General features: G+C 42.7%; 1 protein-coding gene across 1 annotated transcript in view; it reads left to right on the top strand.

The window, feature by feature from the left end:
• Positions 1 to 1434: 1434 nt before the first annotated feature.
• The window catches only part of TAFA5 (TAFA chemokine like family member 5), an 875188-nt gene continuing 863506 nt past the window's right edge, over positions 1435 to 13116 (top strand). The window contains exon 1 of the mRNA XM_069764979.1: positions 1435 to 2536. Within this exon, the coding sequence (XP_069621080.1) occupies positions 2446 to 2536 (91 nt within the window). The 5' untranslated portion in view covers positions 1435 to 2445. The remainder of the gene's footprint in view (positions 2537 to 13116) is intronic.

Here is a 13116-nt window from a genome sequence, read left to right as displayed (position 1 = left end):
TACTCCCCTCCAGTCAGCGCTCACACAGGGTGAATGGCAGCGTTGACCACGGTGTAACACACTCGGTTAATGCTGCTATTAACCCTGTGTGACCAGCTTTTTACTATTCATGCTGCCTATGCAGCATCAATAGTAAAAAGATCTAGTGTTAAAAATAATAAAAAAAATAAAAAAATTGTTACATACTCACCGTCCGTCGGCCCCCCGGATCAGGAACCGCGGCCTTTCCCGCTCCTCGCGACACCCCGGTGACAGCTCCATGATTTGCGGTGTCGCGAGATGATGACGCAGCGGTCTCGCGAGACCGCTACGTCATCTCGTGAGACCGCAATGCACTCTTCAGACCGGAGCGCATGAGGAGCGTCGGTAACCGCTTTGATCCGGGGGCCAACGGAGGGTGAGTATATAACTATTTTAATTCTTTTTTTTTAACAGGGTTATGGTGCCCACATTGCTATATACTGCGTGGGCTGTGCAATATATTACGTGGGCTGGGCAATATACTACGTGGGCTTGGCAATATACTACATGGGCTGTGCTATATACTGCGTGGGCTGTGCTATATACTACGTGAGCTGTGCTATATACTACGTGGGCTGTGCTATATACTACGTGGCTGGGCTATATACTACATGGCTGTGCTATATACTACGTGGGCTGTGCTATATACTACGTGGGCTGTGCAATATACGCTGTGCAATGTACTGCGTGGGCTGTGCAATGTACTTCGTGGGCTGTGCAATATAGTACACAGGCTGTGCAATGTAGTATGTGGGCTGTGCAATATACTACGCGGGCTTTGCAATGTACTAAGTGGGCTGTGCAATATACTGCGTGGGCTGTGCTATACACTATGTGGCCTGTGTTATACACTACGTGGCCTGTGTTATATACTGCGTGCGTGGTACTGCGCGGGCTGTGCAATATACTACGCGGGCTGTGCAATATACTCCGTGGGCTGTGCAATATACTCTGTGGGCTGTGCTATATACTCCGTGGGCTGTTATGTACTCTGTGGGCTGTGTTATATACTGTGTGCGTGGTACTGCGCCGGCTGTGCAATATACTCCGTGGGTTGTGCTATATACTCCGTGGGCTGTGTTATATACTCCGTGGGCTTTGCTATATACTCTGTGGGCTTTGCTATATACTCTGTGGGCTGTGCTATATACTACGTGGCTGTGCGCAGTCCGGCCGCGAATTGGCGCGTGATTTGAACCACGCTTCGCTAATTGGTTGCGGCTGGCCGAATCCTGTGTATCCAATGTATTATTCTAAAATCTTCATAAATAAACTACATACATATTCTAGAATACCCGATGCGTTAGAATCGGGCCACCATCTAGTTATTTATAAATGTATATATATGTGTGTATATACAGTATGTGTGTGTATATATAGGTGTGTGTACGTGTCCCACTTCCCAGCTCAGGCAGTGAGGGGCAGGGGCAGCAGTGTCACGCAGCCATAGGAAACTTCGCCTGAGTCTGTGGCACAAGGAGCCATGAAAGCCTCCGCTTCTCCTCGCGTGTCCACGACAACCCGAGAGTATGTGAGCTAATAAGGCGCCAGACACACAGCCCACCTCAGCAGCCCACACTGTGGGAGCCGGGACCGTCCATTGCTCAGGCCGCATCATTAGCCGCCGGCAGCCATGCAGCAGTGCGCGGTCTGCAGCGTGCAGGGGTGCTAGTGGGTGCCAGGCTGTGGGCACTGCCGCTGTGGGCACAGGTGGTGGAATCCCCCTCGTCCCCTTCTGTGGGAGGGGGTGACAGGTCACAGCTCGGGGGGCAGGGGGGCCCACCGTGACGTCACGGTCTCGGCACAGGGAAAGTTGCGCTGAGCTCTGCCACTGGGTAAATAGCGGGCACTGGCACAATAAATAATCCACCTCTCTTACCATCCAGCCCAGTACCCGCCGGGGGAGGGAGAGAGGGAGGAAGGGAGGGCAGCGGCATCATCACACATTCCTCCCAGAGAACAGGAGGGAGAAGCAGCGCAGCCTCCGCAATCAGCAGCTGCAGCGCGGACCGTGCCCGTCTCCGGCTCTGCCCGTCTCCGGCTCTGCCCTTCCCTCACCACTGGATCCTTGCATCGGAATGAGCCGCCGCCAGGAGTAGCAGCAGTGCCCGGTGCCAGGGCGGACGCAGCCTCTGCAGAGCAACAGCTACTACGGGACAAGTTGGCGCACACTGCCCGCCGGGCAGCCGACCCGAGCGGCGGGAGATGGGCAGGAATTGAGGGGCTGATTGATGGCTCCCACCTATTGCGCAACCGTGCCCAGTCTCCTGGCCAACTCCGAGGAACAGAAAGCTGATTCATGGATGCTGGGGGGCTCCGTGCTGCCCGCCCTGGGGCACAGCCTGGTGCCTGAGCCCTGCCTGCTGTGAGCTGGGGAGTCACTGTGTCACTTTGTGGGGGTCCTCCTGTGACTTGGGCAGCGACATGCAGCTCCTGAAGGCTCTATGGGCACTAGCAGGGGCGGCCATCTGCTGTTTGCTTCTCTTCCTCATCCACTCGCAGTTCCTGAAAGAAGGTAAATGCGCTTCCTTGCTCCACGGTGGGCACTGTCTGCGCCGGTGGAAGGAAAGGCACCAAGAATCCTGTTGAGTAATTGGCTTGTTTGGAATCTAGATCAATAGGTGCCCGATCCCCTTTTATTCAGCAAGTTCTCAATAGATGGCACCAAAGTTCTATGGAAAGGGCAGCAGAGTGCACGGGGGAGGCAGCGGAGGCTGCGGCTCAGGCCCGGATCTCACTGCTCCACTGCCCCCACACGCAGATTGGGTGGTCACTAGAGGTCAATGGAGCTCACTCATCTGCCCCTTCCACATGTATTAGTCCTGATTGTGTAGGCTGGCATGGGAGTAGAGTGTGCCCTAACCTGCACCTTACACCCTCGGGCACCTGCAGAACTTATCTGTCCTCGCTGCCCCTTCTTGTCTATGCAGATGCTGGTTTCTGATGTCGCATTCTGTCTGAATAAAGCCTGAATTCATTGTCCTCACCCCCTGACCTGTGGGCTTCGCGATGCCCTTCTGTCTGTGGTGCCAGCCCGGTTCACTTGTGGTGCAACATGGCTTTTCTGTAAAGATTGTTGTCACTGAGGGTTGACAAAGCTCACATCTGTTGCTATAGCAGTATTTATTAGCTGGAGGATTGATGGAAGTGTGGATCTTCTGGTATGTTCTCAGGAAATGACTATTGTCTGTGAGGAGAGCCACTGACCTGCCCATGGCATGGGCACCATCTGCTGACAATGAGAGCCAGTGACTGTGTGTGGCTTCTCCAGGCTGCTCATATGTCGCCTATATCCATCCTAGTAATGTATTATACAAGGTATCAGATCTCTATTGCTCTTGTGTTTTGCATCTCTGTGTCTTAATGAAGCACCGTTTTTTTTATAAATGTCAAGGAGAACTTGCCAGGGGGATGTTTCCTGTGGTGCAGAAATTTTGATCCTTGAATAACAAGAATATGGAAAGTTCATGAGAAGAGTCCTCCTAATTGATCACACATCATTCTTATTCTTGCTTGCGTCTCTGTTTTTTGAAAGCGCGGTTTAGAGGACGTTTTTTCCCTTTCCCTCGCAGCTTTAATGAGAAATGTACAGTGGACTTTATGATGTGTTTAATGATTGCAGTCGTGGCTTCGCACATCGTGCATATGAAATGATTTCCCCTTCACACTAGCTCTGTAGCCAAACTCTTCCTATGAGCCTCGATCAGGACTCACTGAATTATTGGCCACCAAATGGACCATCTTGCGGAATCTGCATGGGCTTGATTTACGCAATGTGGTCCCCATGCAGCCATAGATGCCTTAAACAACCATCGTGAGGATAGTGCTTGGTTAGACAGCATATTGTCGGGGTAAAACCATACGCACTTGAACAATTCATTGGTTTTGTCCTTGTTAAAGATGGTCGTACGTCTAACACTCCGACCATTACGACACTGATTGCACTTACAGAAGGATAATATCAACGTTAATAAACTGTATGAATATCGCAGATTCCGATGAATAAAGATATCGTCTTCCTGCACTTTACTCCGACTATTCATGCCTCTCTGAATTGGATTAATGGTTTATATAAAGATAATGAGTTCTTTTTAACGAGCACTTCTTATGTAACCATTTCCTGTCCTTGAGTTGACTCGAAGAGAGGCCTGTATCGGTATTGGCGATCTTAGCTTTGATATGTGCGGGGGAGACAATCGGCACTTGTTCTGCCATGAGTGGGAAAGAGCTCTTTAAATGGCTAGATCCATGAATATGGTTTTTTTTTTTTTTCAGGAAGTAAAGAATGGGTGACACATGGTGCCATTTTTCCACACTTAGGCTTTTGTTTAAAAATACAGGTCGTCCTGTGGCTAATCCGTTCCCTGATGTCCAATCCGTCTCTCAATGTTTCGGAAAGATGAATAGAACTGTGAACCGAGGGAAAGGGCATTGTAATTTATAATTGCAGTCCCATGCCTGTCTGGGCATTAACCAAGGCTCTATTACATATTTAGTCTTCGCGTGAAGGTTAAGTAAACAAATAAATGGGTAATATAGCAATCATATTTACATAGAATTCTCATCTGTTTGCTAAGTATGAATATACTAACACTGAGTCCATTAGTGCATTGTTTTACGCTCCTCCTAGGAAATAATGGAAGTGACATGATTCTGTAATAATGCAGCTTTTGTTGGCGAGGATGATAGATACCTACAGCAGCTCCGTTTCCTGGCATTTATGTATCTCTCCACAATAGAATGCTACTGAAGATGTGCACCCAGCAACAACAGAAAAAATCTGTGCAGCCTAACATTAAAAAAAAAAAGTACCGTAGTCGTCTTTTTTTTCAGCACCGCGTTATATCCCTAAAACTAAGGCTGTCCCGGAAAAAAAAAACGAGGGCGATTGCTGCTATATGGAGACGTATTTTAGCAATGCAGCATAAAATTAGAGTAATTACACATGCTACCTGATAGAGAGTTGCTAATACTGTCACCAAAATGGATGTCAATTGCCTAGATAGTGCTGGCATCAAAATGAATGTGGATAGCCTGGATACTATCGACATCGAAATGGATGTGAGGAGCCTGGATTTTAGAATGCTTTCACATTTTCAGGGAATTGACTGTTTGGACAGCTCACCTCAAGGATGGGCAAACTGATTAAGGCTTTTGGATCCGTTTTCAGTAGATAAGAACTTTCATAGACAAAGAAGAAAAATTAGTGGAGGCGAATTTTAGGAGCATTGTTAACTTGACTCCTGGGATTTGTCCAGCCCTGATCTATTCATTCTTATAGTCCATGGGAAATAACTGTGATTTCAAAGTCTCATTAACACTAGAAACAATATCATTATTGTTAGACATGATACATACAACTCACTGGCATATTATCACTGATGTATAATGTTAATTGTCCATTCCTACGTCTACTATCAATGTGTGGATATCCTGGCATCACTGGTTGCTCTATTAATTGTAGTGACTGTTTGGTGTTATTGCGTCACCTCCTCTTTTTATTATTTTACTGTCATTTTCCTGCAGAAAATGCATAAATATAAAAAGGACAAACTTTTTTTTTAACACTTTTTTTGGTCACAATATAAGGAACTGCTTACAAGTGCCTTGGAGGCTCGTTTAGATTTGATGGATACCGGAATGGAAAACCTACAGGTTTAGTGGAAACCATCAGGTGCTGTTGGTGAGACAGGTCCGCATCTGCTTCCATTCAGTAATTCTGCTCTTATGACAGAACAGGAAAACAATTCAGATCACAGACGAAAGCAAAACCTACCCCAGGGTCTCAGGGCTCCAAAAGGAACAGTACCACCATGATGAGCCATACATAAAGTAGTACACAGCCTACAAATCTAGTGCTGTTAGTCAACGTTGCTACGTCAATAATACACATACAGCTCTGGCAAAAATTAAGAGACCACTGCAAAATGATCGGTTTGTCTGGTTTTTCTCTTTATAGGTATATTTTTGAGTAAAATGTAAATTGTTCTTTAAGTCCATAAACTTCTGACAACAGGTCTCCAAAGTTCCAAGCAACAATTTATTTTATTTTTTTCTGAAAAGGAGAAATGGTCAAAATTTTAAAAAAGCCAGTTCAGACCTCAAATAATGCAAATAAATCAAGTTTATAATCATTTAGAAGCACCAATACTAATGTTTAACCCAGGAAGAGTTCAGAAATCAATATTTTGTGGAATAACCATCATTTTTAATCACAGCTTTCATGCGTCTTGGCATACTTTCCTCCAGTCTTTCACACTGCTGGTGCAAAAACGTAAGCAGTTCTTCTTTGTTTGATGGCTTGTGACTTTCCATCATCCTCTTGATTACATTCCAGAGGTTTTCACTGGGGTTCAGGTCTGGAGATTGGGCTGTCCATAACAGGGTCTTGATGTGGTGGTCTCTTAATTTTTCCCAGAGCTGTATATACCTATACTCCAAAAACTAGCATGTAAGGACGGTTCTTTTGCTAGGATTTCCACATTCTGTGTGTCCATTCAACCATTTAATGTATGTAAGATAAGTAATATCTTGTGCTGTAAGCAGATTTTCAAAACATATTTTTATATTCTATTCTTTTGCCAGCAGAGTTCTGAAAATTCTTACTAGCTGTGTTGTTGTGGTAAAGATATTTGCTTATGGATAAACCTTCTCGTGTTTGATGGTATCATTGATCTGGCTTTATTTAGGAAGATATGTTCTTGCGCTTGTTCTTTTGTGATTTGTTCATTTATCCTCCTCCTGCAATCACAACCTCATTAGTTAGTTTGTTGCTGTTGACTAGGGTCTAATGAGAGGGCATAGCCCTTGTTTAGTATCTGATGAGATTACATGACAGGTGTTTGATGTTCACATGCTACAAGGAAACAATTCTGTATTTACTCCAACCACCATTACCATAATTGGCCATATGAATGGCTTTCTCCAGACTCTTACAATTCTTCAAGATTTTAAATCACATCTCAGATTGTACCATAAAGGATCAGAAAAGGTATGAGTGCTGAGATGCAGATAATGATACTACTGTCATCTAGGTTTAATGCCATTTTGCACAGTCAAACAACATCTTTTGCGATGGTTTCTATTCACAGAAGTGCACATTAAAACTCTATTCACGATTTGTGCTCATTGTGTTACATTAGTATGAGAAGACATACTGTATGCACCTCAATGTCCAATGACTTTGTAAACTAGCTGAAAAAAGAGAGCAAAAGTGGATTTATTCTCTGAAACTAAAAGTTCTTCCACTAATCAGAAATAATAGACAAACTAATGGTAAAAGAAAGAACAAACTATTGCCAATGGCTAAAGAAAGATATACAGTAACGTGCAAACGTATACATTGCAAGAAACCAACTCCTTTTAGAAAAGCAGATGAATGTTCTATAAATCCAGTCTTATCCATCACTGTAAGATTAGTGCCTGTAGCTAGTTTAGAAGAGGAACAACAAGTTGCAGATTATTAAACACAAAACTTTAAGATTGAGGTCCCAGTGAAAAAACTCCTTTGAGCCTCCATCTTTTAACCTGTGATGATATCACCTTTTATAAAAGAAATATCCATATAATATGATATGTCTGTATAGCGTAGTTATAGGACGACACTTCTATATTCTCCAGAATAAACATGGCCACACACTATAGACAGATTTTTCCCGAAAGCTTGTTTTCCCAATAGTGGTTAGGTTTTGTCATGAGGAAGAGGTCCTGTGTGACTTCGAAACGCGTTGACTTTGAAAATCTATTTAAATAAAAAAGTGTTGTAAGGAAAATCTCCATATCGGCAGTCTTCATCAGTAGTGTAGGTACAGACTCATTATACCTTCTGGATCTACTATAATTACATGATGACATTTATGGATTCTCCAGAATACGGATGGCCACACACTTTAGACAGATGTTGCCCGAACGCTTGTTTTCCCAATAGTGGCTAGGTTTTGTCATGAGGAAGAGGTCCTGTGTGACTTCGAAACGCGTTAACTTTGAGAATCTATTTAAATAAAAAAAGTGTTGTAAGGAAAATCTCCATATCGGCAGTCTTCATCAGTAGTGTAGGTACAGACTCATTATACCTTCTGGATCTACTATAATTACATGATGACATTTATGGATTCTCCAGAATATGGATGGCCACACACTTTAGACAGATGTTGCCCGAACGCTTGTTTTCCCAATAGTGGTTCCTTTGACCCACAGTTATACACAAAGGAACCTCTGGAGGCTTCTTATGTCTTGTGAGAACAAAAAGGTCTGGCATGTTGAAATCCAACATGCCTTACCCTTCTTTCACCTAACAAGTTCAGATGACTTTCGATTAATATGTCTTAAAGATCACTTATCACTGGATTTTTTAAGCCACCTCCAATTTCTGCTGTTCCACTGAATCTGGAACATTTTTTCTTTCTGTTGACCCCTACTATCAGCACATTGTGACTACATGATTAAGCATAAAAAGTTCTAACTGGATTATAATACCTCAACTGTGATAAGTATTTCTTTTTTGGTATAATGGGGTCATACATTAGAATATTTAGTAATTCTTGAAGAAGTTTGTATGTTCTCCCCGTGTTTTTGTGGGTTTCCTCCGGATACTCCAGTTTCCTCCCCAACTCCAAACACCTACTGATATGGAATGTAGATTGTGAGCCCCAATGGGAAGGTGCTGATAATATCTGTAAAGCGCTGTGGAATTAATGGCACTATGTAGGTGAGTAAAATAAACGATTGCCCTTGTTTTGGAGCTTTACGTTCCAGAATAGCGTTAGATCTTGTATGATAATATAACTTTGCTTTATACTGCACATGGGTATTTATCAGCTATATATATATTTAATGAAAGTGCACATTTCCGGAAGCATCAGTAAGTAACCTACAACTCGCTATAGGCTATGTAGAGGTCGAATTAGGTCACTCCATTGTTTTCACAATGGTTGCTAATTAAATTTTGCTTTGTGAAGAAGTTATTCAAGGTCTTCTAAGAATAGATCAAGATTCTAGTAGTTAGTATTGATCAAAGACCTAGCAAGACCAATAAGTAAGCTGACCTGACTTTTTCCAGTAATGCTTTTAGATTGGGAGCAGGGGTCTGATTTATAAAACGATGGCGCCTATATAGAGATGACGTCTAACGGGACATTAGGTCATAGCTTCAATGCTTCTAAGCCAGTTTGGAAATTATTACCAATAAACTGATTCCTTGTTATTGGCTGTTTTTCTGCTTACCCTATCTTTAGTAAAGCATCCAATTACTTTTTCGAGTACTTTATGCATATTTTACCAATATAGCAATTACAGGGCATTCCAAAGTTTATATTTCAATTAATACAAGAGTATTTTAAATTTATTATGCAAAAATATGTAAGTGTAATGGACAGTTACCACCATGAAAATTGTCCTTCTACAGCCTAAAAGAAGCAAAACCACATATCTAAATTGGAAAACAAGTCTACAGTTTGGAAGCAATTTCTTCTATGCACAGTGATATTGGGGATGTAGATAGAATCTGCAGATTATGCCTGGAACTACGAAAGGTTAAACTGGTCATCAGATGGGTGAAAAGTAGTGATGGACGAGTGTACTCGTTGCTTGGGTTTTCCCGAGCACGCTAGGGTGACCTCCGAGTATTTAGGATTGCGCGGAGATTTGGTTTTCATCCCGACAGCTGAATGATTTACAGCTACTAGCCAGGCTGAGTACATGTGGGGATTCCCTAACAACCAGGCAACCCCCACATGTACTCAGGCTGGCTAGTAGCTGTAAATCACTCAGCTGCCATGATGAAAACTAAATCTCTGAGCAGTCATAAATACTCGGAGGTCACCCAAGCATGCTCGGGAAAACCTGAGCAACGAGTACACTCGCTCATCACTAGTGAAAAGCCTATTCATAGTATTTGCAATGTAAAAATACTGAGCTTATTAATATACTTAATCATATCTACTCCAAACATCATAACTCAGATAGTCTGTCCTGGTGCAAGAGACGTCACTTCTGCTTTCTCCCTCCTTGTACTTCGCTATACAGGGACACAAAAGAGACACAAATATCTGTGCATTACATGACCATCTTTCATCTGTTTGATTGTTTGATCACTGAAGTTTAGTTTTTCATAGAGGCATTTTCAAAGTTAAAGGGGTACTGCCATCTCCAAGATCCTATCCCAATATGTAGTAGGTGTAATAATAAAATTAGCAAATATCTCCAACTAGAAATGTAGTATAGTTCTTCTTATTTTCTTTGTCTCTTTCCTCATGTGCAGGCATTGCAGGACCTTAGCTATCCATGGTTACTACCACTCCCATAGTGACAGTTAGCTAGTTGCTAGTGGTCGTATACTTGGAGGTATTTGCTAGTATTATTATTATACCTACTACTTATTGGGATAGTATCTTGGAGGTGGGAATACCCCTTTAGAGCGAATGACAGACTGATGATATTGAACAAACTGTTAGTGGGAAAATTTCTTAAAAGGATAGTCCATTAGTTGGGAGGGACATAGTGATTAAGAAGGGGTTGTCCCAGTTGTGGATTATCTTTTTGTAATAATGGATGCCAATGACAGACCTATCCAAATGTATTACTTTATGACTGGATATGCTTACGCCGAACACCCCACTGATCTGCAGATAATTAAATGAATAAAATGTATAAAAAGAAAGTTTATGCACTCTTTAAATGGATGCAAACTTTATGCAACTGCAAACCAACGGTATATTTTTGTTTAAATGTGAAAGAAGGATCCAAACAGCTAAAGGGTACGAGCACACGTTGCGGATTTGCCCGCGGATCCAGAGCGGATTGGCCCTGCGGATTCACAGCAGTTTTCCATCAGGTTTACAGTTCCATGTAAACCTATGGAAAACCAAATCCGCTGTGCCCATGCTCTGGAAAAAACAAAGCGGAAACGCTGCGTTGTATTTTCCGCAGCATGGCAATTGTTTGTGCCGATTCCGCAGCGTTTTACACATGCTCCTCAACAGGAATCTGCAGGTGTAAACCTGCAGGTGAAATCCCCACAAAAAACGCACAAAATCCACAGTGCCTATTGCCTGCGGATTTTACAAAAACGGTGCGGAAAAATCCGCACACGAATCTGCAACGTGTGCAAATAGCCAAAGAGTTCCTCTCCTTTTCAGCATTTTTGTTTTTAAGGTATGCATCTAAATTTGAGCACAAATGTGGTGAGAAATTAGCTGTTGTTAACTTTTCATTCATTGTGCTACTTACAAATTGCCCTAGTGATTCTGTAGTAAAAGTAGCACAAGCAAGGCAATCTCCATCTGCTTGATACTGCATAATGAAGTGAAGCTCATGATCATCTCTTAAAAAGAAGACTCTATCCTCTATTAGCCTGGGAAATGAGGTATAGAAATTATTTTGGCACTTTTAACTTTGCAAATGTTCCATTATACACATCCAAATGATGTAAATTCATCTTATAGAACACACTGTATTGCTCACAATATTCTGTCCATTTCAAACTGCATCTAATTTCCTAATGAATGTGAAAACGTAGATGTGTTATATAAGGAATGAAGAGAAGGATGTGCTGTATACCTGGACTGTATATATGACGTTAGTTAACATTGTTAAAAAATGCCATATTTTGCATGTATATACAGTGGGGGAAATAAGTATTTGATCCCTTGGTGATTTTGTAAGTTTGTCCAATGACAAAGACATGAACAGTCTAACATTTTAAGGGTAGGTTAATTTTAACATTGAGAGATAGAATATCAAAAATAAAATCCAGAAACTCAAATAGTATAAATTATATGCATTTATTTGCATTTTGCAGTGAAAAATAAGTATTTGATCCTTCTGGCAAACAAGACTTAATATTTGGTGGCAAAACCATTGTTGGCAAGCACCGCAGTCAGCTTCATCTCCCTACATACGTTTTCTATGAAATTAAGGTCTGGAGACTGGCTAGGCCACGCCATGACATTAATGTGCTTCTTTTTGATCCACTCCTTTGTCGCCTTGGCTGTATGTTTTGGGTCATTGTCTTGTTGGAAGACTAGCCACGATCCATTTTGAATGTCTTGGCGGAGGGAAGGAGGTTATCATTCAGGGTTTCACCGGACATTGCTTCATCCTTTCTCCAATTGATGCGATGAAGTAGTCCTGTGCCCATAGCAGAGAAACACACCCACAACATAATGTTTCCACTTCCATGCTTGACAGAGGGGACGATGTTCTTTGGGTCATAGGCATCATTTCTCTGCCTCCAAACACGGAAAGTTGAGTTAATGCCAAAGACCTCAATTTTTGTCTCATCTGACCACAGCACATTCTAATCACTCACAGAATCATCCAGATGTTGATTGGCAAACTTTAGATGGGCCTGCACATGTGCCTTCTTGAGCAGGGGGACCTTGTGGGCACTGCAGGATTTTAAACCTTTACGGTGTAATGTGATACCAATGGTTTTCTTGGTGACTGTGGTCGCAGCTGCCTTGAGATTATTAACAAGTTTCCCTCGTGTAGTTTTAGGCTGATCTCTCACCTTCCTCATGATCAAGGATACCCCACGAGGTGAGATTTTGCATGGTGCCCTAGGTTGATGTCGATTGACAGTCATTTTGTATTTCTTCCATTTTCTTACTATTGCACCAACAGTTGTCTCCTTCTCACCCAACGTCTGACTTATGGTTTTGCAGCCCATTCCACCTTTGTGCAGGTCTATGATCTTGTCTCTGACATCCTTATAAAGCTCTTTGGCCTTGCCCATGTGATAGAGGTTAGAGTCTGACTGATTGAGTCTGTGGACAGGAGTGGGCAGCACGGTGGCTCAGTGGTTAGCACTGCAGACTTACAGTGTTGGGGTCCTGGGTTCAAATCCCACCAAGCGACAACATCTGCAAAGAGTTTCTATGTTCCCCTCATGTTTGTGTGAGTTCCTCCAGTTGCCTCCCATGATCCAAAAACATACTGATAGGGAACTTAGATTGTGAGCCCCTTTTGGGACCGCACCAATAATGTCTGTAAAGAGCTGTGGAATTAATAGCGCTATATAAATGAGTAAAATAAAGGTGACTAAGTAAGACAGCTGTCTTTAATGCAGGTAACGAGTTGATTAGGAGCCTCTAACTG

Source organism: Ranitomeya imitator, chromosome 4 (genome assembly GCF_032444005.1).
Source record: "Ranitomeya imitator isolate aRanImi1 chromosome 4, aRanImi1.pri, whole genome shotgun sequence".
Taxonomy (NCBI): domain Eukaryota; kingdom Metazoa; phylum Chordata; class Amphibia; order Anura; family Dendrobatidae; genus Ranitomeya; species Ranitomeya imitator.
This window is presented reverse-complemented; position numbering and strand designations above follow the sequence as displayed.